The sequence below is a fragment of the Mauremys reevesii genome, linkage group 23 (assembly GCF_016161935.1).
Source record: "Mauremys reevesii isolate NIE-2019 linkage group 23, ASM1616193v1, whole genome shotgun sequence".
Classification (NCBI taxonomy): Eukaryota; Metazoa; Chordata; order Testudines; family Geoemydidae; genus Mauremys; species Mauremys reevesii.
In genome coordinates, this window is record NC_052645.1 from 6657892 (window position 1) to 6683908 (window position 26017).

At 41.7% G+C, this 26017-nt stretch overlaps 2 protein-coding genes across 2 annotated transcripts in view; one reads left to right on the forward strand and one right to left on the reverse strand.

Moving 5' to 3' along the window:
* On the forward strand, nucleotides 1–24783 carry LOC120389098 (CTP synthase 1-like). Its single transcript, XM_039511337.1, is given in 19 exon segments — nucleotides 1–166; nucleotides 1085–1255; nucleotides 2253–2353; nucleotides 3398–3467; nucleotides 3470–3513; nucleotides 5405–5488; nucleotides 5743–5823; nucleotides 7942–8093; nucleotides 12123–12255; nucleotides 13651–13739; nucleotides 15127–15221; nucleotides 16202–16264; nucleotides 16888–16931; nucleotides 18015–18111; nucleotides 19438–19493; nucleotides 19578–19674; nucleotides 20524–20668; nucleotides 21492–21582; nucleotides 23340–24783. Coding segments are annotated over 18 exon segments (1773 nt in total). The 3' UTR covers nucleotides 21577–21582; nucleotides 23340–24783.
* LOC120389101 (schlafen-like protein 1) overlaps nucleotides 14799–26017 on the reverse strand; it is a 44440-nt gene continuing 33221 nt past the window's right edge. Inside the window, 1 exon segment of the mRNA XM_039511341.1 lies at nucleotides 14799–15189. The gene's annotated coding sequence lies outside the window, so the exon portion shown is untranslated.

Genomic DNA, 26017 nt, shown 5'->3' on the forward strand with positions numbered 1-26017 from the left:
ATGAAGTACATTCTAGTCACAGGCGGTGTCATCTCAGGGATTGGGAAAGGGATCATTGCAAGCAGCATTGGGACAATCCTGAAATCATGTGGGTTACATGTCACTTCCATTAAAATTGACCCATATATTAACATTGATGCAGGGACCTTCTCTCCTTATGAGCACGGTAAGCTGAACTCTGCATTCATAAAAATCCTCTAATTTAATTTTTTATGGTCCTAAGGCTTTTGTGGGGAGTGGGGAAATATTTTGATATAAACAACTTATTCTGTACACTCTTACACCTTCTCCAGGATGAAGGTTTGAAATTAGCAAAGGCTCATTCCCATGCATCAGTGACAAGCCCATCAGTGATTTCAGGTGAAAGTTGTGTATTGTCAGTTAGCTCCTTTTTGTTGCAGTTGTAGGACCTGACTACTTGCCTAATGGGGGCCCAAACCTTTTTATGTGCATAAGAAGGACATAAAAAACTGTTTTTGAGTGAGAGGGAAAAGAGAGAGATGAATAGCTAGAGAAAGTGGATAAGACAATGTTGGTGAGGATTTGTGATCTTTAAACAAACATCTCTTAGAAAGGTGTACTGAGGACTGTTTGCCTCTAAAGGGAATCCTCTTCTATATTTTCTTTAAAGCCTTTGTAATGTGCAGATTCACCTTGAGAGTATATAGAACAAATATTGATACTAGTAATTTCCATTAAAAAATGACTATGCTGAACTTGTAAATATTTCCTTACAGATTTATTGGATTGTTGTTAAGGGTTAGAATACATTTCAATGAAAGTCTGATCTCAGGGGCTTTACTTCAGTTTTATGTCCTCATAAATAAGCTCAGAATCTTGTCTGTTATACACAGGCTGTGCAGTGATTTATTCTTTAACATGTTAATCCTATTCCACTTTCTAATCTATGAGGTATTTATTTTTATTAGCTATTCTTTTAAAAATATTTAATTGTATAAAATAAATTATTTCATCAAGAAGCTGTCTTGTTACACTGGACTCTTTCAGTTGTCTCAGAAAAACAACTTGCTTGCATGTACTTTGTCTAGCTGACTCTGTTTTTGCATCTTACCATTTGCTGCAGGAGAGGTGTTTGTGCTGGATGATGGAGGGGAGGTAGACCTGGATTTGGGCAATTATGAACGCTTCCTTGATATCCGTCTCACCAAGGACAATAATCTGACCACTGGGAAAATCTATCAATACGTCATCAACAAGGAGAGGAAGGGAGATTACCTGGGCAAAACTGTCCAAGGTGATGCAATGCTTCGCTTTACCTTCTGTAGATATAAACCTAAATCTGCCCCTTTCTTGAGTATTTCTACATCTCTCTCGTCTCATTTGAGTTACAGAGAGGACACTGAATAGTTCTTTGGACTGGTCTACACTTGAAAGTTGTACTGCAATACCTATATCAGTCAGTGGTGTGACATTTTAACCAATATAGTTATACTGGTACAAGTCCTAGTGTGGGTGCAGTTACACTGGTATAGCGGTGCCTTATACTAGCATAGTATTGGTCTGTGCCAATATGGAAATAGCTATACCAAAATGAAACACCGTTATACTGATATAACTGCCCACATTAGTGGTGTTGCTTTAACTGTATCACTGTAGTTAAAGCGGGACAACTTTCTAGTGTAAACAAACCCAAAGTGTCAATCTAATATTCTGGGACCATCGTGGCTACAACTGCACAGCATACAAATAATCTCATTTTCAGGCCAGTATCTTGTGGATCATGTACATCTCGTGGCTGATTTAAGGTGGGCCACTGCTTTTTTATAACTCATTAAATAATACGGTAGGACACAGTCTAGTAACATTTAAAGCTGCCTTCCTGCTCTTGTGATTCAGAATGGAAGCTGCATTCTCTGTGGACTGAGTTGCACTTTTTTTTTTTTAAACACGTCATCTTTGTCTGCTTGCATAAAACTCCTTTCACAGACAATTTTAAAATAACGAAACACTCCAGGCTCTGCATATAATATAGTTTGTATTAGAGGCTTTCAACTGAAAAACATCACTCTCAGTTGTCTGAGATGTGGAGTGGGACTACATCTCCTCATCTGAAAGGTCATGGCTAGGAATTACCACTTATTAAAAGGAATGCTTTGATTAAAAAGACATGACATAACATTAGATGTGAATGAGAAGCAATGGCCAGTTAATCTCAATTTGCTACACGATGAATTTTAGACTGCAATTTATGTAGACTGTGGTTTTAACCTTTGTCTCTATTTCTCTTCTAGTTGTCCCCCACATCACAGATGCTATCCAGGAGTGGGTAATGAGGCAGGCACGAATTCCTGTGGATGAAGATGGCATGGAACCCCAAGTGTGTGTGATTGAGGTTTGTAGCATTTCCCTCCTTAGTCTTGATTCTCATGCAGAGTAAATTGAACTGTGCACTGGCAGTTAAACCTTGTAGAGAATGGGGTTTTTTTTGTTAAAATTTTTTTCATCTTATTAATTGGGACAATTCAAAAAGAACAAACCCCCATTTTGTGTGCATGTCAATGTGGCGTTCTAGCAGGGTGGTACTTTGGATTTCTTGTTGCCTAGGGCTTTGGAGCTCAATTTCAGCACAGATTTAATATGCCTGGACTCCAGGGTAATAAGGCATGTGAACCAAATGTCCTTGCATATCAGTCCCTAGAGCAGGGGTCGGCAACCTTTCAGAAGTGGTGTGCCGAGTCTTTCTTTAATCACTCTAATTTAAGGTTTTGCGTGCCAGTAATACATTAATGTTTTTAGGAGGTCTCTTTCTATAAGTGTATAATATATAACTAAACTATTGTATATAAAGTAAATAAGGTTTTAAATTTTAAATGAAGCTTCTTAAATATTTTAAATTAAAATGCAGAGCCCCTCGTACTGGTGGCCAGGACCTGGGCAGCGTTAGTGCCACTGAAAATCAGCTCGCGTGCCGCCTTCGGCACGCGTGCTATAGGTTGTCTACCCCTGCCCTAGAGCAACATTGGCCTTGTGAGAAGCTGCTTTTCTTCTGCAATCCAAACTGTCATAAGAAGAGGGTGTTAAGGGGTTAAAATAATGGTTAGATAGAAGGAAGAGTGTGGAGTCCCAAGGACCCTCTCTTGGCCAGCTTTGCTTACACTGCATGTGGCCACGTACAGTTGTCTGAGAGGAACAGAAAAATGCCATGGAACACATAATCCAATACCCATCATCTCATTGAAGGAAACCATATGCCCAGCAAAAATCCTGCTGCTGTTTCTTCAGAGAGTCCACACAATGACAATGATATTGGCTGTGCAGTAGGCTGTTTTCCTTTTTTTCTTAAATCAAGTGACGAGACCAGAAATATACTGGTCTTAGTTATGAGTATTAGTTATGAGAAGTTTGGTGCTATTCTAAATGGTCTTCTTTTGTTTAGCTTGGTGGAACAGTGGGAGATATAGAAAGTATGCCCTTCATCGAGGCTTTCCGCCAGTTCCAGTTCAAAGCTAAAGAGAGAACTTCTGTAATATTCATGTCAGTCTAGTTCCCCAGGTAAGTCCATGGAAAGCTGTGATGGCCAGGGATTTTTTATAATTAGGGTTTATTTTATAAATGTGTTTAGAGATGTTGTATAGATACACATATACTGAAAGATATCTGTGTAGTGTGTGTTTGTCGTGCAAACCATAAGTGTGTATGTAAGGAAAGAATTCAGAACATGTAGAGACATAGCTCTTCACAACTAGCCTACAATACCTATATCCTCCCAAAGGTACTGTTGTGTGCCTAGCAAATAGTTGGGAATTTCAGCAAATGTAAAGTTCTGTATTTCTTTTATATTGCACAATTTTGGAATATTTATTTCTGTTGTCTTTCATAACTGAGTGCACTCTGGGAGCCTAGTGTCCCATTTCCTGCATGTTGAGCAGCCGTTTACACTTCCGTAAAGTGATTGTAAAATGCTATCAATCAGCGTAGATACCATTTTCACCCAATTTGTGCTGGTATAGACTACATAAGGTACAACAGAACAGAGAATTGAGTTCTATGTTTGTTAGTACCCTTTTAACAGCCTCTCTTTACATGTCTTCTTATAGATTCTGTGTTATCTCAGACTTACAAAATAAATCAGATAACTTCTCAAACTTTAAAACAGTAATTTCCAGGATATTCTCTCAGGCAGTCCCTGAAGTGTGTGGGTTTTTTTGTTTGTTTGTTTTTTGTGTTTTGAGTGGTTTTAGTTACAAAGTTGAATAGTTCTGATGTAATGTACATTTTAAATTTGATTAAACTGTCTCCCTCAGTAAGAGGGTTTTAATTAACACTGTAACCTTGCGTAGACTCTCAGATTTGAGTGTCCTTTAATTCATGATGATCTGACAGAGAAGTTTCCTGGGGACCATAGCAGCTTTAAAAAGGAATCTAAAGTTAGCTAAGAAACGCTATTCTGAGACTGTGCAGAAACTGAAATCATTGATGCAGATGAGAATCAAATATACAAGGCAAAATGTTGTTGATAGACTCCGTACAAAAGAAAAGCTAAATCAATGTATGCCAAATGGATAAGGAAAGAAATTGTGGGTGCTACAAATGAAGATTAAAAGCTAAATTAAAACCTAGTCGTAGTCACTAGTAATTATTTTATAATCTCCACAGCATAATCCCAAAGCAAGTTGGTGGTGCAAATATCTGCACAAATTCCCCTGTTTTGAAGTTGCTGTACAATCCTCTTAACTCTGAAGCTCAACAGTGACAGTTAATGTTGACGCTAACTATTTCACTGGTGAGACAAGGTGGGTGAGATCTTTTACTGGACCAACTTCTATTGGTGAGAGAAACAAACTTTCGAGCTTACGCAGAAGAAGCTCTGTGTAACCTCAAAAGCTTGTCTCTCTCTCACCAACAGAAGTTGGTCCAGTAAAAGAGATTTACCTCACCCACCTTGTCTCTCTCATATCCTGGGATCAACACTGCTACAATACCACTGGTGATCATTTTAGCAGAAACATCTACCTGATGTGATTATCCAACACTATTGGATGTAGATGTACAGCAGGCCAACTAATCTGCTAAATGTTCCTGGGGGTGGGGAACAACTAACTCAGGCCCCCTTCTCTCACTTTTCCCCACTCCATGCACTCAAAGAGTAAAATGTTATTCACGTACAGGGAGCATGCACAGGTACAGGTACCTTGAGCTTCTATCCAGCCAAAGTCTTCATATTTTCCCTCTCCCTTCCCCAATACCCTGCAGTCCCTCTGGGTCTGTGTGTGATTAAATTGGCAGTGAAATGAGGGAAAGACTATCATAAATTCAGGGTTCCTGACCCATAATTAAAACAATATGATGCATAGAGCCTGAAGGCTTGAATGACTATTGAACTCCTCATATGCACATCTAGACATTAGTTCAATAATATATTTTGGTCTTCTTTGACTACTAGCCAAGTTCTACAGGAGAGCAGAAAACAAAACCTACCCAGAATAGTGTTCGTGAACTCAGAGGACTTGGTCTCTCACCAGACTTGGTAAGTTTTGCTGTATTGCATTCATTTGGAAAGTGTGGGGCTAGCATCCTTCAGCAACCTTTCCTGATTTAAATTGGACTTGGGATGATAGGATGCTGCTTTATACCAGTGGTGGTATAGAAGTAATAAACTACAGTAACAAATAATCCATGATAGGAACTTGGTATAGAAACTGTTTTTAGTGACCAGTCAGATTAATGCCTGAGTGCTGCTGTTCTGCTTCACAACCTTGATATCGCTGCTTTTTCTGCTAGATTGTGTGCAGATGCTCCACTCCGCTGGACACCTCCGTAAAGGAGAAGATCTCTATGTTCTGTCATGTAGAACCAGAACAGGTAAAAAAAAATGCTGTACTTTCTCCCTTTCCCTATAACCAGTATTTCTGCCATTTGTCAGATGCTGAGGGCAACATTTTGTTTGGTGCCTAGAGCTCCTCTGTGTTAGCTGTGCATTTTTTATAGCCTAAAAATCTATATGTTTGTCTTCTCTCCAGTTCTTAAATACGTGTGTCTCTCTCATTTGTCAATTCCTCTCTGTGTAAGCCTGATACCTGGCTGACCAGGCTAGGTACAATAAACCTCTTACAATTGTTAAATCGGATTGCACAGATTTCTCTTATTTCCCAATGGCTATTCTTAAGACCTGTTAACCTTCCAAATTCCTTCTGCATTTAGGAAAGACTATGCAGTACCTTGAGTAATGGGATTTGTGAGTGTGTTTTGCACACTGCTCCTTGTACAAATATGCTGTCTAATGGTCATACTTGGGCATGGCTCCTATCTGCCTGTTCACATTAGTGACAGATTGCACAAGAAGAGATTATCCAGGGAAATTTAATGCTATCTGCAACACATTTATTTGTCACTCCAGAGTGTGATGTCTTTCATATACAAGAAAATCCTTGTTAAATGATAGGCAATCATTATTTCATAGAATCTCAGGGTTGGAAGGGACCTCAGGAGGTCATCTAGTCCAACCCCCTGCTCAAAGCAGGACCAAACCCAACTAAATCATTTGTCAATAGATAAATCATTGAGTATGAACAAAAGATGAAGCTAGACCAGTAAGTGTTTTGTAGACTAAAGGGGATAGCACTTTAAAGTATCACTTTATGAAATCCTCATGGGGAACCGTATTTGTCTCTCAATTGTTCCAGATTAAGATAGCTCACTTTTAAAAATAGTTTTCTAAATTCTAGCACTGCAAAGTCAAGCAGAGTCTTACTGGTTCATGCATTGTCCCCAGTTCTGCATTTGGATCTTGGCTAAAAATTCTGTTGCTGTGTAAACTAGAATAAAATCTAGCTGCAGGGCAGATAGAAGTAAAATGTATTGAATTTTCAGTAAAGTGACTAGGTGCCATTTTTTTTATACTCTCCTTTTGAACCATAATCACACTTTAATGCTAAATGCTATTTACTATATAAGGAGAAATAATTGCGGCTTAATTCTTTCTGTGGAGAACTGAATTCAGCTTCCTTTGAATCCAGGAGGAAGCAGGACTTTTAAAGTTGGAATGGCATGTTTTGTGAGATTTTAAGTGCAGTCTTATTCCCAGTGGACAGGTGTCACAAGTCAAATCCCTTCACTGGAAACACAGAGAGTTGAATGGACTAGAGATATTGAAATAACCCCCCTTCTCAGCTCTACAGAATGGTTTGGCTAATCTTAAATTAACTATTTTTAAAACATTTTTGTAAATTTAGTGGTGGTGAAATTTGTCAAATTCTCTCGACAACAGTACAAGCTTCTCTGAGCCCTGCATACATGCCTCAGTCTTGGTCTGGAGAGATCAGTTATTACTGGTTTATATTACAGTAGTACCTAGAGGCAACAGTCAGAAAATGGCTCAATTGTACTGGGTACTGCACAATCCTAAAATAAGTCCCTACCCCAAAGAGCTTGTGATATCAGTTCAAGACCAGATGCAATTGTGCAAAACAAACAGGGAGCATGGGAGGAGTTCAACCTCTATGGCCCATTCAGTCAGTGGTCTCTCTACTGAAACAGCCAAGGATGAGGACAGCCAAGTTGTTGGGTGTTCTGTAAAGTGCACGCTTAGTCACTGGGAACTGGCTTACAATGTCATGTATTATTTTAAAGAGTAGATCTTACCTTATGATAGTCTTGAGATTTCTGTTTCCCTGTGCATTCAAGTGGGAGCAGGATTTGCTCATTCCTACTTCATACCATTAGTTGCACATTTCATGAGGCGCCATCAGCAAACAGTAGCTGCCGTGGCTAGACCATTCATTTAGGAAGAATGTTCTTATAAGCTGTTTGAATTCAAAATCAGTTTTTGTTCATTTTGAGTAACTGTGTGTTAAATGATCATGCAGTTGTCTTCTGGAGGCAGAAGGAAGTAGTAGTATCCAGTTGTCATCTGATGTTCTGCTAGGATCATTTGTAGATACATATGGATATGTTTTAATGACCCTCACTTTTTATGAACAGGTCATTTGTGTTCATGATGTCTCCTCCATCTACCGGGTTCCTCTACTACTAGAGGAGCAGGGAGTTGTTGATTACTTCCGCCACAGGCTTGACCTTCCCATCGAGAAGCAGCCCAGGAGGATGCTCATGAAGTGGAAGGAGATGGCTGACAGGTGGGCTCCTCCATCGAGAATAGTTTGGAATTGGATCGTGCCCTGGCTTTCACTGGTCAGCTGGGGAATGGTTCCCCAGAAGGCCTGTGTTGTTTCAAATTCCCCCAAAACTCCATGTCTGTTTTCACAACAATACATTTTATTTTTCGATAGTTAACTATTAAAAACAACAACAACACAGAGAACTAAGATACTGTTGGGCAGTTTATTTACTGAGTTCCTTAGAGCTGTATCCTCTGCCTGTAATCTGGTACTACTTCAAAACATGTCTAAAATAATGTAAAGGGGAACAGGAATGTGTGCTTTAGGATTTTTCCTTTTTATTCTGAACAGGCCAGCCTTACTAGAACTTACTGATGCATGGTTAGGAGTCATCGGAGGCATTTCAACAACATCATCATCATTATTTCTTTATTTCACTTCTAATCCAGCAAAGCAGCTGTCTCTTGATGTGTCTTCTGCCTTGAACTCCCTGGCACATATTGGTACCCCTGTGGAGAGCAGGGTAACACACATCCCGCCATTAGGGAAACGATGAAATCAGGGTTTAGTCAACATTCAGGCATGTACTGAAGCTTTCAACATTGTATGTTCCATGGGGTATAAGTAGGGCCCTACCAAATTCACGGTCCATTTTGGTCAATTTCATGGTCGTAGGATTTTAAAAATCATAAATTTCATGATTTCAACTATTTAAATCTGAAATTTCACGGTGTTGTAATTTTAGGGGTCCTGACCCATAAAGGAGTTACGGGGGGGGGGGTCGCAAGGTCATTGTAGGGGAAGTTGGGGTACTTCTGTCCTTACTTCTGTGCTGCTGCTGGTGGTGGCACTGCCTTCGTAGCTGGGCACCTGGAGAGCAGCGGCTGCTGGCCAGGAGACCAGCTCTGAAGGCAGAGCTGCCGCCAGCAGCAGCGCAGCAGTAAGGATGACATGGGATGGTATTCCCACCTTTACTTCTGCGCTGCTGCTGGCGGGACGCTGCCTTCAGAGCTGGGTACCTGGCCAACAGCCGCTGCTCTCCAGACGCCCAGCTCTGAAGGCAGCACAGAAGTAAGGGTGGCAATACTGCGACCCCCCCCCCCCCCAAAATAATTTTGACCCCCTGCAACTCCCTTTTGGGTCAGGACCCACAATTTGAAAAACGCTGGTCTCCCCTGTGAAATCTATATAGTATAGGGTAAAAGCACATAAAAGACCAGACTTCACAGGGGGAGACCAGATTTTTACGGTGTGTGACGCATTTTTCATGGCCATGAATTTGGTAGGGCCTAGGTATAAGAAAATGGTATGTTTCAGAAACTTCTAAATGAACAAACCTTGATTTACCTTTACCATACAGACTCATCCCTGCTTCACTGCAGCTAATAGAGGCCACTGATGCAATCCGTTTTGCATGTGTCTGGCTGAGAAATGAGTGACCTTGCAGAACTACTTTGTAAAGCTAGTGGAGAAAAACAGCTAAACGAACTCAAATTTTCACGGGTGTATTTAAGATTCAGCAGCTTCTAGTACGGTGGTTGAGGGTAATCATAAAAATGTAGGACTGGAAGGAACCTCGAGAGGTCATCTAGTCCAGTCCCCAGCACTGAGGCAGGGCTAAGTATCATCTAAACCAACCTGACAGGTGTTTCTCTTACTTTGTTCTTTAAAACCTCGAGTGACAGAGACTCCTCAACCTTCCTAGGTAATCTAGTCTAGTGCTTAACTACCCTGACAGTTAGGAAGCTTTTTCCTAACTTAAATCTCTCTTGCTGCAATTTAAGCTTGTTACTTGTTGTCCTGTCCTCACAGGATAAGGAGAACAATTTTTCACCCTCCTCTTTATAGCAACCTTTGAAGTACTTGAAGACTGTTAGTATGTCCTCCCCCAGTCTTCTCTTCTCCAGACTAAACAAACCCAGTTTTTTTCAGTATTTCTTCATAGGTCATGTTTTCTAGACCTTTAGTCACTTTTGTTGCTCTCCTCTGAACTTTTTCCAATTTGTTCATATCATTCCCAAAGTGTGGTGCCCAGAACTGGACACAGTGCTCCACTTGAGATCATATCAATGCTGAGTAGAGTGGAAAAATTACTATTTGTGTGTTGCTTACAACACTCCTGCTAATACATCCCAGAATGATGTTTTCTTTTTTTGCAACAGTATTACATTGTTGACTCATATTTAGTTTGGGATCCACTATAACCGCCAGATCCTTTTCTGCATTACTCCTTCCTATATAGTCATTTCCCATTTTGTAGTTGTGCAATTGAGTATTCCTTCCTTCATTTGTCCATACTGAATTTCATCTGATTTATTTCAGACCATTTCTGCAGTTTGTCAATATCGTATTGAATTCTACTATCTTCCAAAGCGCTTGCAGTCCCCTCCCGCTTGGTATCATCTGCAGACTTTATAAGTACACTCTCTATGCCATTATCTAAATCACTGATGAAGATACTGAATAGAACTGGACCCAGGACAGACCCCTGTGGGACTTCACTCCATGTGCCCTTCTAGTTTGATGTGAACCACTGATAACTACTCTCTCAATATGGTTTGCCAACAGTGGTGCACACACCTTATAGTAGGTTCATCTAGGCTATATTCCCCTAGTTTGCTTATGAAAAAGCCATGTGAAAGAATATCAAAAGCCTTAAAGTCAAGGTATGTCACATCTGCTGCTGCTTCCTGTCCAAATGGCTTGCTACCCTGTCAAAGAATTGCATATCAAATCAACCTAATGTTTTATTCTTGACAAATCCATGTTGACAGTTATTTATCACCTTAATGTCTTCTAGGTGGTTTCAAATTGATCATTTGATTATTTGCTCCGTTATCTTTCTGGGTACCGAATTTAAGCGAACCGTGTCTAATTCCTTGGGTTGTCAGGGTTCCCATTTTCAGAGATCAGTACTATATTTGCCCTTTTCCAGTCCTCTGGGATCTTTCCTGTCCTCCTTGGGTTCTCAAAGATAATTGCTAATGACTCAGATCTCTTCGGCTCCTTTAGTATTCTGATGCTCTAGAATTCTAATATGTTCTAATCACCTGGATGGTGAAAACTAAATTAAATATGACTGTACAATATAAATATGCTTACAAAGGCAAAGCAAAGTATACATAGTGGTGTTATGGATACTAATGTGACTAGTGATGTATATTTAGTGCACTGACAGTTTATTGCAGCATTGTACCAAAGTTGGGCTGCCTTTCAATATTCCCTTTACTATTTATGGGCGTTGCTGTTAAAGGCGAAACAAAAAGGCGTCTGAGTGTCCAGAATGGAAGGATTGGAGGGATTCAGATTGACAAGAGTTGTGCTCTCCAAGTTTACAATAACTTGGGTCAGTATTTTCAAAGCAGGGTGCCTGAAGTTAGGCACTTACAGGCATATTTTGGAACCTCAGTAAGTGGCCCAATTTCAGAAGTGCTGAGTACCTGCGTCTTTCTTTGACTTCACTGTGAGTGTGAATGATCAGGATCAGGCCCAGAGAGTCCTGTGGCTTTCCAGATCCTGCAAACAAGAATGTAACATCTTGCACTGCCAGGCTCTTGAAATCTGCGCTCCTATGGGATTTAGAAGTCTTTCTTTTCCCTCAGCCATTGGAATGGACTGAGTTAAAATTCACAGAGGACAGTACTGTGCAAGATAAACAAAACTGACTATGCCTCCCTCTAACTTGTATTTAATAAATGTGATACCTGTTTTGGATGTAGTACAACTAAGCTCATCAAAAACAAAGCAAAACAAAACTAAAACCTACCAAAATAATTGGAAATAAAGGTAAGAAATTATTTGTTCTCCCAAACCATTCTTCTCTGTGGCTACTTAGCAGAATTTTTCTTTCCTTTATCAAATAGTGGAAGTCCCCAGACTACTGTCATTCATTCAGGATAACTGTTTAAAGGCCAGACTTTTAAAAGTAGTCAGCGGCCAGGCTTTCAAGTGGCCAGCTCCCATTAGGACAGATTTTAAAAAGTGCTCAGTACCCGTCAATTCCCATTAACAATGAACAAGCCCTGTATTTTGGTTTTGTGTTTCTAGATATGACCGTTTGCTAGAGACGTGCTCCATTGCACTTGTTGGCAAATACACCAAGTTCTCAGATTCCTATGCTTCTGTCATTAAAGCTTTAGAACACTCTGCACTGGCCATCAACCACAAACTTGAGATAAAGGTATGCTCTTTTTTTCCCCCCCTTCCCAGCTGGAGTAGTATTTGTGTCTTAACCAGATTGTTCTTGCTTACAGTTTTGCACACATCTAGGATACACCTCACAGTTTTCAGAATGATTCAGCAGCCGGGAATATTATAACTCATTCCCCTTGGATTACAGCGTCCAAACATATGTTACATGCATACAACTTAATAGCAAACCAACCTCCCGCTTTCAGAACAGGATCTATATAATACATGTGCACTGTCTGGTTTTTTTAGGTGTTCAGTGTTGAGCCTGAGTGGTGGTGTTGGGAAGGCCAGCGTTCATTTTGAATTTCCTCTAGCCATTACTATAACCAGTTCTTTGTAGGGCAGTCTGACTTAACTTGGTGGCACTGTCAAGCTTGATGGTACTCTGCCCTAGTATTCCACTGTGATCTTGACACCAGCTGGAAACTGACTGTCTCTGTAAGCCTCTTGGAACATATCTGAACTTCGTGAACAGTCTTGGAGTACTGAAATGTCTGCCATCTTTCATCTGAAACTTTAAAGAAAAAATTCTTTAAACCATGTTGCCTCTAAATATGTAGTAGTACCCAAGAGGTGTGTAGCACCACTGTTTGTAATAGCACTAGTGAAGTATGTCTTGTGCACTGGCACTTAATGCCGTATTGTACAGAGGCTGGGCTACCTTCCATCATTTCTCTTCTCTGATTACTGTTACAAGCAAATCCTATCAATAGTCTGTCATTGAGGACTCTCCGGCTTATGGGCACAGGATTCTAAGTGCTCCAGGGAACCCCTGCGCGTAGGCATTACACAGGGGCTTAAAGAACTATTTAAGAAAGAGAAGAGAAAAGTGCAACTCCCCGAAGTCAGGAGATGCTAAGGATAAGAGTGCCTGCAGAACTGTACCTCTTTTTCATATGTGCCATCATAATACAGTCTAATTGTTCTCCTGGATGCCTGCCACGTTCAGTGTGCAAATTGAACATGCTGTTAAGGAGACTGTTTGTTTGAATTTTTTATCCTCATTATTGTAAGTGTGGCTCTGTGGCCCATATGCTGCATGCAATCTAAAATCTATGGACCTCAGCCTTACTTAGCCACTCAGGCCTGATCAGTCACCATCCAACCTGCTCAGTGAGGTAGAGAGACCTCCTGAAAGCGGGGTGTCTGTACATGTAACTAAAGACTGTAGTGATTATGAACAAGAAGCTATATTGCCTAGCAGGTGGAAAATCAGAGCAAGCAAACCACTAGTAAATGTACAATAAGAAACAAGCCTGTGTTGGCAGGGAGGGAGTCTCATACATCTAGAGTCAATGAAAACTAAACAGCAGGGTTTGGTATCGGGGGGAAGGGTCTTGTGCCAGTCTCTCTCATTGTGTTTTATTCCTGGATTTCTTCCTAGTATATCGATTCTGCAGACTTGGAACCAGCTACTCTACAAGAAGAACCAGTCCGATACCACGAGGCCTGGCAGAAACTCTGTAGTGCTGAGTAAGCAGTTCATAACCATAGGCCTTTCCTCAAAGAGGATCTGACTTCCTTTGGTATTACTGACATTTTCGAAGTGATTGTTCACAGTTGTACTCAGGGACCCTCCTCGCATTGTGCTGTGCACTGAGAGAGCCCCTGTCCTGCAGAGTTTACAATATAATTTTGCATAATTGTAACAAACAAACCGGGGAGGGAGGGACAGCAATAGCAATGTGATTACACAGACTAGCTATGTGTACAACTGGCTAGTTTTGAGGAGGAGAAGGAGAAAGGGTGTGGGGCAGCATGAGGTATGGGAAGGGCCACTGGGGAAAAAGTGGGATGAGGAAGGGTGGAGATTGAAGGGATGGCCAAAGCTGAGAGAGAGAGAGAGGAGGGTACAAATGTGGGATCAGAGTTTTTTCTTTTTTTGTAGGAAAGAGGGATGTTGGGGGAGGAAGGGAGAGACTAGGTTGCAGGGAAGGGGTGAGCCACGTGAGCAGTGGCAGGTCATGACTAGTGATCAGTTATTTAGGGAAGCAGATATCCACTTCCTGCCATTGGTCAGTAATACAAAGAATCACCTGCAGAATCCTTGTATTTTTTGCGATTGCAGTTGGGACATGTTGTGCTACAGTTTAGTTGACTTGTCTCTAAGCAATAGACTGATTAACAGATATTTGTTGCGGAGCACGTATGCTATTCTACATACATGGTCCTGCTCTTTCTGATCATGTGAAGAGCAGCAGTAATAACAACACCTAGCACTTATACTGCACACTTCATCTGTAGCTCTTAAATGAGGTCGCTGTCCCCATTTTACAGATGGGGAAACTGAGGTATTGAGCAGGGAAGTGACTTTCCCAACAGCACCTACTAGGCCAGTAGCAGAGCTGGAAACAGAACCTAGATTTTTTAAGTCCCAGTCCAGTGCTCAGTCTACTAGGCCACACTGCCTCTTGTTGTTACAGCCCATATTATATTTGTCTGTCCAAAGAGATTTATTACATAGAAACTAGACTTTTTTTTTTAAATGTTGCTCTGACAAGTGTTTTGCCTACAAAATCCTTCAGCTCTCACAGAGACATCTTAAAATTGGGAGACAGGACTGGAAGGGACCTCTTGGGTCAACAAGTCCAGTCCCCTGCTATCCTAGGTAATCTTGTCATTTAATCCCATTCATCAGATTATTTTAGTACAGATATTCCTTGTCATTTATAAGCACCTTAAGGCTTTTCACTACTGTGCATGCAGTTATATTCAAAGAAATCTTGGTAGTAAAATGAATTGGTCAGGTCTTGTAACTCCAAAGTCTTAAAGCAGAAGAGCTGCAATACTTGTTTGGAGGGTATAGAAAACTGCAAGTCTCGTATAGCTGGATTTTTTTTTTTCCCCTTCCCTTGTACAGTGGAGTCCTGGTTCCAGGTGGGTTTGGCGTTCGAGGAACAGAAGGGAAAATTCAAGCTATTTCCTGGGCAAGAAAACAGAAAAAGCCCTTGTTAGGTGAGAAATAGAACGTATCCGATAATATGAAGCAAGGAACCAACAGGTGTACATCCAAAATTTGAATCCCACCCTAGCCCTCTGATCAGAGACATCTCTATTGTGGATCAATCAAGCTTTAGACTGTTATGTGCTAATGCTTTCTTAACCCCATAGCGTTCTCTTGATGCAGGTGTTCGGTATATTATACTATAGCTAATGACTAACACTTAAAACTAACAGAGCACCACGGCAGCATTTAAAATGTTTAATATTCCCAAGGAAACTTGAATTTCTTCTGGGTGTGGTTGATAGTAATAATTTCCCCCATGATTTTATTCTTGGAATGCATGCATGTAATGAGAAAAGATAAGAGAAACTAACAGAGACACCAGTATGGCACTCAACATTGTTCTTGATTCACAACTGTGTGTGAAAATGATATATATTAATTTTTTTTTAAAACTACTGTGTTCTGACTCCATATACTAAAGAAAGATACCTTACTCTCCAGTGCAGCCCTGGCATATAAATGACTGCTGCCAGTGTCTATCAAGAAGTTGTTAATATCTGTATTAAAGTAGCACATAGGGCCCAAAATGAGATGGGGACCCCATTGTGCTGGGCTTTACACTTAGCTGTCTTACTTACTCCTTACTTACAGAGACTCTTACTTACAATTGAATTAGACCATATGGACAAGTAGTTTGAGAGAGGACATATTATCCCCATTTTACAGATGGGCAGCTGAGACCCAGGGAGCAATTGAATTGTCCAAAGTCTCTCAGGTAGTCTGAGACAGAGGAGGGAATGGATCCCAGGTCTGAGTCCGTCAGTGCCGTAGCCACAAGACATGCTTCCTCTATAAATCAGTATATTTCTGTGTGTTGTAGACTTCTATGCAGGTGCCAAAGTGCAGAGCTTTGCATTACTGCATGATCTGGGAGACCCTCACAGTTCACTACCCGGTGTCATTTTCATACTCTCTGCTCTTTCTACAGGAGTTTGCTTGGGGATGCAGCTTGCAGTTGTGGAGTTTGCGCGCAGTGTTCTCGGCTGGGAAGGTAATTGCAGTGATAACTAACTTTCTGAATTCTGTTATTAATGGATTAATTGGGAGGATGGCTGTAGCTACTCCCCATTCTTGGTGGGTAGGAGATAGATTTTTCCCCAAAAACCATCTCCAAGAACCAGTCTTAAAGGAAAACTGTACCCACTTTGCTCAGTCCATCAAGCTGGAAGCTAGCCAGGTAGGAGATACTTGTCACCATAGATATAAATATACTAGAAAATACTGTAATCCAGTTTCAAGTCTGCTTGCTAATTAGAATTAAAATGTGAAACAAAAGGTTCAATTTCCAGAAAATAAGCATTTCTTTTCCTGATGCTTAAGGCAAATTGGAAACTGGTTTACAGTATTTCATAATGGTCTCCCACACTGCTTCTGTCACAAATGATTTTGCTGTCCTCAGGAAGATGGCAGCTTCTGCCTAGACTCAGAAGTACTTATCTAAGAAGTCTAATAAATACATCTGGGCTTGTTTGGTGTCTGGGACAGATTCTGCTCTCACAAGTGGTCCCTGCATAAGTTGGTACTGCTCACGAGTATGGGAGTGGGATTCATTTCTATCTTCCTCATGTTCAGTGTGTGACTTCTTGCTTCTAATCTAAGAATGTCATTTTACAGATGCCAATTCTACAGAATTTGACCCCAAAACTACTCATCCAGTGGTGAGTATGGTGTGATTCAAGTGTGGCTTGTTCTGACCCCGCTTCAAAGCTGGAAGTGTTCTCTGTGCGTAGATAAAGCCAAACAAACTTGTACTGAAATATCTGAAATTGGAATTTGCATCTCTTGATATCTTGGTGCTAGTCTGTGTATGGGCACTTTTATTTTGGAAGTAAATGTCCTTGCTTGGTTTACCTTAAGTCAGTTTGTCATTTTGACAGCGGGTTCACATGCTGTGGAATGTACAGACACTGAGGGGTTTTCCATCTATGCATTTTTATTAAACAAAGAACTTACTCCTGAGAGTTTAAAGGGCAGTTTTCAGCATGGATGACTTCTACAGAGCAATCAACAAAATGTATAGTGGAATGGTGGATATGATCAAACAGAGAGAAAGTTAGTGGTGACAGTGCCAAATATTAACCTACCCAAACATTAACATTTTCTTCTTGAGTCAACTGAATCTCTGTCCACTCAGAACTAGGGCTGCAAGTCCATAAAAATCTCAGCTAGGTAAGCCAGTCAATAACCTGAAGTATTGGGATTGTTTGTGACCTCAGCTACAATAAGTTACAGTGCTCCTTTCTCTCAGACTCTGGAAAGGAGTATGTTTAAAATATCAAGTTTATAAGTTTAGCCACCACATGCTGATGGTGACTCTGATTTTGCAGTTAGAGCCCTGCAGTTAGAATCCAGTTACCCTGATTACACTGGGATCTGCACAGATGCAACTATTATGAGACTATCTCCTGAAGAAGTGAAGTTTTTTACCCACGAAAGCTTATGCCCAAATAAATCTGTTTAGTCTTTAAGGTGCCACCGGACTCCTGGTTATCTCCTATACTGAGACTGCCCCAAAATATCACCAAACCTACCAAATACAATTCTGCGTCTTCATTAAAAGAACACCTCAATTAAATGTCTGATGGTGCTGGGCCCCAGGAGTGGCTGCTTAAGACAGATTTCTGTTTGTCTTTCTTACGTTGTCCTATGGATGTTTGCATTTGAATCCTGTTTGAGGTTTGTTTGTTTTTTTTCTTCTTCCTGTTTCAGTCACAGTTCACTGTTTTAATAATCTCCCCTAGGTCATAGACATGCCAGAACATAATCCTGGGCAAATGGGCGGGACCATGAGGCTTGGCAAGAGAAGAACCCTCTTCCAAACCAAGAACTCGATCATGAGTATGGGATTTTTTTTACTGCTATATCTTCTCGGTCCTTCTGGTGTCTGAAATGATTCATGAGAACGCAGTGTGTCGAGTGGGACAGAAGTGAGATATAGAAAATTAGCCAGATTGTTTAATGCTTTTAAAAAAAATGGCTAAGGCTGTTGTCTGCTAGGCATTCCTTAGACATTCTGTGGTGGAAGTGAAACATCAGCCCTTGTACTGTGGAAGAAGTAGGTTCTGGTGGAAACCAGTCACTCTGGGCTAGATCCACAAAGGTCCTTAAGCCATAACTGTCACTTCAGGTGCCCCCGAGATACTCAGCTGCTGCCTTATGCTGTAGATGCCTGAATTCCGTATATGCCTACGTTTCTGCTGGTTGGGACCTTAGCTCACACCTGAGCCCTACCACCATTCTCAGGCAAGGCACTCCTCGCCTATTTCGCCTGTGGGACCTGATCCAGTAGGAGTGCTCAGAACACATTTGGGGGGGGAGGATCACATGTTTCTGTCCCACGGTACCGAAATCGCCCAGTGGCTCACCTAGGATGTGGAAGACCCAGGTTTGAATTCCTACTTTGCCTGATTTGCAGCAGGGACTGCAACCTGACTCTCCCACATCCCCGGGAGGTGCTGTAACCACCAGACTATAGAATCCATTTCTCACCTTTTCTCTCTCAGGCCGGATGTATATTTAATTATTTATACAAAATGGAACAACTTCAGCAGGGGAGACTGAGAGAGACTCTCACCGAATAGCCTGGTGGCTAGGACAGTCACCTGGAATATGAGAGACCTGGGTTCAAGTCCTTGCTCCAAAACCAGCAGAGTGGGGATTTGAAAACAGGTCTCCCAGATCACAGGTGAGTGTGCTAATCCCTCAGCTATTGGCAGCAATGGGGGGTCTGACCTGGCCAAGTGCCTGACTCCAGGATTTGAGTGCTGAGTGAAGACAGGTGACTGACTACCTCTGAAGGTGGGGCTTAGACCCTGCTCCTCCTCAGAGTTTTCTGTTGGCTAATTTAGGCAGCTCTCTGTTCAGCTTGCTGGTCTCAGAGTCCCTTTCGTGGGTGCCTAGGCTCCGCAGAGTTAGGTACCTAATTCAGGTCTGTAAATTCCGCTGGGTGGCAGGATGCCTAGGAGTTAATGCTGGCTAATGCTCAATTGCAATGCTGCAGTGAAGATTGCATGACTTATGGATACATAGGAGGAAGATGGTGGGGAAATAGGCTGGGGTTATAAATTAATTGGTTAAAGAGAAGTAGAAATATCATTAAGTGGAGTTTACCATGACTTTGGATGTAATTAAGGAGAAGGTAAAAGGTCCTCTCTTTCTGGGCAGGAAAACTGTATGGAGATCATGACTTCTTGGAAGAGAGACACAGACACAGATTTGAGGTATCAGTTGGTGTGTTCTGGGCTTTGTAAGCTTTCTCACTGAAGAGCATGACGGATCATGTGTACTTTGCTGCTTTTCCTCAGGTGAATCCAGAACTGAAATGCTGCTTTGAAGAGAAGGGCCTGAAATTCGTAGGCCAGGATGTGGAAGGAGAGCGAATGGAAGTGGTTGAGTTGGAAGGTGAGCACTTGAGTTGGTGTTGGGTGTTGGGAGTTGGTGTGTGTGTGTGTGTGTGTGTGTCAGGGAGAGAGTTTTTTTGTCTGACATGGCAGCTTCTCTATGGGCTCAGGGCAAGATCTCAGTATCTCAAGTCTGTTCCCCAAACAGAGCTATTGAAGTGAAAAGTAGTGATGACTGTTAGGAGTTAAAGGACAGAGAAATACGAAAGACAGAGCAGAGAGGTGACTTCCCAGAGCGCAGAAGGAACCAAAGCTGGGGTTGGAACTCAGAGGTCCTGAGTTTGTCAGCTTGGCCGTGCAGCTCAGATCCTAATGATGTTCTCTAGACCAGCGGTTCTCAACCAGGGGCCTGGGGCCACAAACAGATTTCAGGGGATCTGCCCAAATAAACCAGAGAGCAGGGCTAGCGTTAGACTCATTGGGGCCGGGGGCAGAAAGCCGAATCCCAAGCCCTGCTGCCTAGGACTGAAGATGAAGTCCAAGCCCTTCCACCCCAGGCTGAAGCTGAAGCCTGAGCAACTTAGCTTCATGGGACCCCCTGTGGCGTGGGACCCTGGGCAATTATTCTGCTTGCTACTCCCTAATACTGGTCCTGGCTTTTAATCTACTGAAAAACTGTTGTGGCATGGGTGGGCTGTGAAATTTTTATAGCATGTTGGGGGAGCCTCAGAAGGAGAAAGGTTGAGAACATCTGCTCTAGACTGTCTGTCAGCAGCAGATGCCAGCTGTAAGATGTGAGGAGGTTATCCAGAAAGGCCCTCCAACATGAGATGTGGCAGCTCGGTGATCTTCTCAGACTCATTATTCAGAATTAACCTAACATGCTGTCCGCTTTTCTCTCTTCTCTTAGAGCACCCATTTTTTGTTGGTGTTCAGTATCACCCAGAGTTCCTATCCAGACCCATAAAGCCGTCTCCCCCGTACTTTGGCCTCCTGCTGGCCTCTGCAGGGAGGCTCACACATTATCTACAGAAGGGCTGCAGGCTCTCACCAAGGTAGGTTTGAAATAGTATCCTAGTTCAGTGCTCAACTTTCCATAGTGCAGAGTACTCTAATGGGCCATGGCTGACTCTGTAACACTAGGGCTGGGGACTCCATGACCTGACAGGAATGGGGATCCCAGCATGTCTGGCACAAAGGCATCAAGTGTGTACTTCCAACGTTCCTTCTTTCATCTCCTTCATCTTGGGCTAATCTGTGCTTTGAAGACTCTGGCCTACATGGGGGGCTGTGGAGTCATTCTGCCCAACACAACCTTGGGAAGGTTTTACCTTTTAAGGGGGATCAGACCCTTGCAAAGAACAAGGGGTATGCATAGACCCCTAAATTTAAACCATGTCATTGTGATTTAGCCTCATTCCCATAGAAACTGCAGACTTTAGTCTTAACATGCTTTGTTTGACACGTGTCCTACTGGGTTTTGCATGTCTCTCTCGGGAGAAAGTCTTAACTTTTTTCATGCAGGGTTTCAGGTTTCAAAAAACTCTGTTCAGAAGTAAATAAAGGCCAAGCTCCCTGACATTCTGGTTGTGTAGTGCCTGGGGAGAGGCTGTGGTGGCTCCTGGAGGCCAGCCAGGCTACTGATGGCTGTTCCACAAAATTAAGCAAGAAAAACCATTAAATAGAATACCTGCCTTTAGAGACAAGAGCAGCAGAGTCATCTAGAACCTGCAACCTGCTACGCTTACAGCCAGCTCCCTCTAACTCATGATGTGCAGACTGACCTCTAAAGGGTCTGTGCTCACTATAAAACAACAAAGTCCTGTGGTGTAATCTCTGCTAGAGCTTCCCTTTCCTAAAGCTGTCTGACTTCTACAGGGACACCTACAGCGATAGAAGTGGCAGCAGCTCGCCTGACTCAGAGATCACAGAACTGAAGTTCCCATCAGTAAATCATGACTAATTCCTGGTAATGTTAAAACATGACGTCAGTCTCTTTCCTCCTTTATCTGTTCATTCCTTCCCTCCTGACATCTCAATTCTTCAAATCAGTCTGGAAAATACTGGCATGACATGAGTCAGCTTGCATGGCTCATGCATATATGCCAGCTGCATTCTGAGTGATGCATGGTATTTTTGTGTCTGGAAATGCTGTTGCTAGTTCTGATCCCCTTTCTTAGCAAAGTGGGCACGCAGCAAAGTACAAAAAGGTGTGTAGGAGTTTGGTTTTTTCTTTAAATAACAAATGTACTATGCACTCTCTTGAAATAAGAGACTCTTAATCAATTACTAGATTTAATTCTATAGAACCATTATCTGAGACATTATACCAAGTAGAGAGAGAAGCTGAGGATTTAAAAAGATGTTGTTTTGATAAGGAAACCTTTACCTTAGGGAAAAAAGTGGTATAGAAACATTTCACAAGGAAGGAAAAAAAGCCCTGTAATTAGCTTGCTTAGGCTGCGCTCACATGTATTTATCTATAGGCTCATCTGCCTGTTTGCCTCTTATTTAAAGACAGATAAGGTGTCTATCACTCTTTCAGCTGTTGTTCTGACTACAGGTTCCTGTGTCAAAACAATGAACCAGAATTTCAGAGGTGCTGAGCTCTCACAACTCAGATAGCTGCAGATGTTAGGCACCTGTGAAATCGGGTTTATTGTTATTACTAAAACCTCCGTTTTTTCTCATTTAAAAAGTCCTAAAATTCAAGCTTCTGCAGGAAAACAAAATTGTTGTAACTGGTTTTGTGAAGTCACTTTTTCTTCCTGGAGTTGGTGTCTGAACATGGTGTAGTTAGTTTCTTCATTGCTCCCAGCTATGACTTTCTATCTATCCTGTAGATGTACTTGGTATTTTTCTAATAAATTAAGCAGAATTTGCATGTAGTATTTGCAAGAATGAGAGAGGATTTTTGTTTAAAGCCATAGGATCAGGATAGTTATTTTCCTCATAGCAGCTATCGTTTCAAAGGTACTGCAATGTAAAAGTGAAGAGTGTCAGAAAATTACCAGACTAATGTGCGTAGGTCTCCCTAAAAAGGTTGTTGATGGCACTTGGAACAAATACTCTTTAAAACACTTCTCCCTCCATAAAGTTTTCTTGGTACCTTGAGTCACTAAAGAATCTTAAAAAGCCTGTGATATTACAGATACTGTGGATCGCATTGAGACATCTGGTGCTTGTGATGCCACGTTCTAGGAGATCATCAATGGAAATACAAAGACTTCCCAGAGGCCGTTGTACTTATTTCCCTCACAGCCTGTTTAGTGGGGACATAAACCCAGATTTATGTGTTAAACTCAGTTGTCATTTTTTGCTTTAATAACTGGCCCAAGGAATCAGGATTTTGCTTCTTGGGATAAGATGTGATACTGCTTAGCCAAAGGGAGCAGATATCCTGATTTTATTTTTCATCTCTGCAGTGTTTGTTTTCTAGTTTACTTTAGTGCTGTCTTATATAACGAGCTGGCTTTCAAAGGGGTAGATGATGCATTTCTTTTTTTAAAGTGTCGTAATGCCCCCTATAAGCTAGCAGGCATCATTATTCTGGGGACGAGGAGCCTAGTGAGGTAGGTACTACATGTTGAACTCCTATAGGGGTGAGAGGTGCAAGTACACTGACCGTCACATGACTGCAGGTGGAGCGGAATCCACTGTGCACTTCAGATCTGGTGCTCTTGTTCTTCAATAATTCCTACTCTTGCCCTTTCTCTATTTGTCCAGGTGGATCTTCACTAGAAGAGGAGCAGAGTCTGTTAGACTTTCTAGACTTCTTACAGCAATAGCCTGAACGCTGTCAGCTATGGGCTTTAAGTTATGTTTTTATAATTTTATGACAAAATCTTGTCCCTTTTTATTTTCTGAATTTTCGCTGTCTTTTGTTGAATGTTCCCCTCTGTCGATCCTTGTAACTCCCCGAGGAGCATTCGCCACGGCGCATGCCGCTCTGGGCCTTCTCTGCAGCTATGACCATCTCTGAGAATCAAAGCAGAAAGTCAGGAGGCAAGATGCTGGAACAGGCTCTAATTTCACTGGAGAATCCAGTCGCACATGCTTCTTAATGCATGGTAATACTAACATGAGTTTGTGTCTCAGACGCTTGGTATTTGGGCTGCTTTCTCCAAGCACCACATTTTGTCATAGAGTTGAACTTTTTGCAGAAGGTCAAATTTTTGGGGCTTTCTTCACTCAGCTCAAGAGCTGAGCTAGGAAAGGTGGGATGTCAGTTTATTGTGCTTTATGCAGCCTATCTTTTTAAAACTACTATTTAAAACTCTTTTTGGCACTGGTGGTTTTTGTGCTTTCAGTGCTAGCAATGAACTTATGACCAGGAAAAACTGATTCCTGGAACAGAAGAGTTAATCTGTTCATGAACAGGATCAACTCTGATCCTAACTGTGACATGTCACTCTGCAGGGATGTAATTAACTTGAGATCATGTAAAAATGCCACAATGTCAGGAAGCCCCATCTTTGCCTGAATGAGGCATAACTTTTAGCCCTTTAATGCCAGCATTTTCTGGTGCTGCTTCTTGGGCTGGGAAATCTTAACTCCTTGCATCAAGGGGGTGGTATAGAAAAGAACACGATGAACTGTTTTCAGATGCTGCCTTTAAAAGCTCTCATTGCTATTCACCTTGGATTGAAAAGTTCAAGGTGCTATATTTTTATTAACACTTTAAAGGGAAACTTTCCCTTGCCTCTTTGTCATGTCCATCTTCCTGAATGCAATAAAAAGTGCCATTGTCCTAAAAGTTGGGCTTAGCAACTTGCCTACAGTATTATTTGGCTTAGTCCTTAAATCTGTACTGCCCACTAATGATATTCTCAAAATTGCCAGAGATGAGGATGGGGTGGGTGAAATGGGGTGATTCCTTTTTGTTCTGCCTTTTTGCCACACTGTGAGAAAGTTTGGTCTTCAGCAAGTTAGAAGAAAGGAAGCTAGTTTCTTTATTGTATTGTCATATGTCCTAAACCCTCTTCAGTTTATTAAAGTTTGGGCAAAGCTGTGCCTGTGTCTTGCCTGATTGAGTATGAACCCTTACATTGTCTGACTCTCAAACTTATTCAAAACTCCATTCTAACAGTGTGAAAACTCTTCTTAATACTGGGTCCCCATGACACTCGCAGCCCTCCAGGCTTTGTTCCTAAATAAACATTTTAAGAAATCTCCATTGTAAGGTTTCATCTTATTAGGAGGAATTTTGGTAAGAATTTCTGGAGTGGTTTGTATATGCCATTACTATTATAGGACAGTTGGGAGGGGGTGTATGCACAAGACACACACACACACACACACACACAAAATCTGGTATCTATATATTGAAATAGACACGTGCTATAAAGTGACTAATTCTTTAGTATTGTGATCTTACTTTGTGTGTTGTACTCCTTTTCTATTATTATTATTGGTTGAAAAATTAAACTTTTGGTCATAAAATGTCTAATAGATACCTCAGAGCCTACCATGTTTTTTTCCCTGGAGTTCAGGATAAAGGCCCAACGCAGTGTGAGGTGTAATATTTAAGTAACTCCTTCTCCACATAGCCTCAGATATGTTGGATTAGTTAGCAAGGGTAAGCACCTTTTTTTATGCTGTATGTATGTGGTACTAAAATGCACCTAGTGCAGCCTTACTGATACCATGGTGCAGAACTTCAGTTCAAGTGCACCATCGTTATCAGCAGGTCCCAAATACTGGAATCAACACTTCTCTGCCCTCATGATTCTTTTTGTTTTGGATTTCCCCTATCTTTGCCTTTATTCTTCTTCCCATTGCATGGCCAGTCTCATCTACCTCAGCCTGGCTTATCTTTGTGCTGCACCCCTTGAGTGCTGAGAACCTAACTCTGGTCCCAGTTCAAATCAACAGGAGTTGTCACTGGAATCAGGGACTAGGGCCTGGTTCTCAGGGCAATGAGTTTTCCTGATGAGGGTTGGACTTTTCTGGTCAGTTTCCCTTTTTAGTAGACTCCATGCATAAGATGCTCCAATACTGGAACGCTCTTGCTTTCTCCATAGCTGCAGCTGGGCTGAAAGTAGCTAGTGATAACCGTATCATTCAGCTTTTGTAGTGCAGCAAAACGCCATGTTGTTTAACTTCACCAGTTACAAAGAGCACCTCTGATCTCCCAGTTGTGAAGTGGACCAGTTTTGTTTTGTCTCATGAACATTGGACAATGTACTACTTAGCCCCCTGCTGGAGTTGTGTCAGAGGGAAGGGTACTGCCCTGGACCATCCACCCTGCTTCTCTCTGGCCTGGGCTTCCTGCTCACTGCATGAGATCACAGCGGCAGATTTGGGGGAGGGACTTGTGGGTGCCTAGCACTTTGGGGACAGCATTGATCATATGACCTCAATCTTTTCTCCTTTCACATACTAATATGCAAAGCTTCAGTACT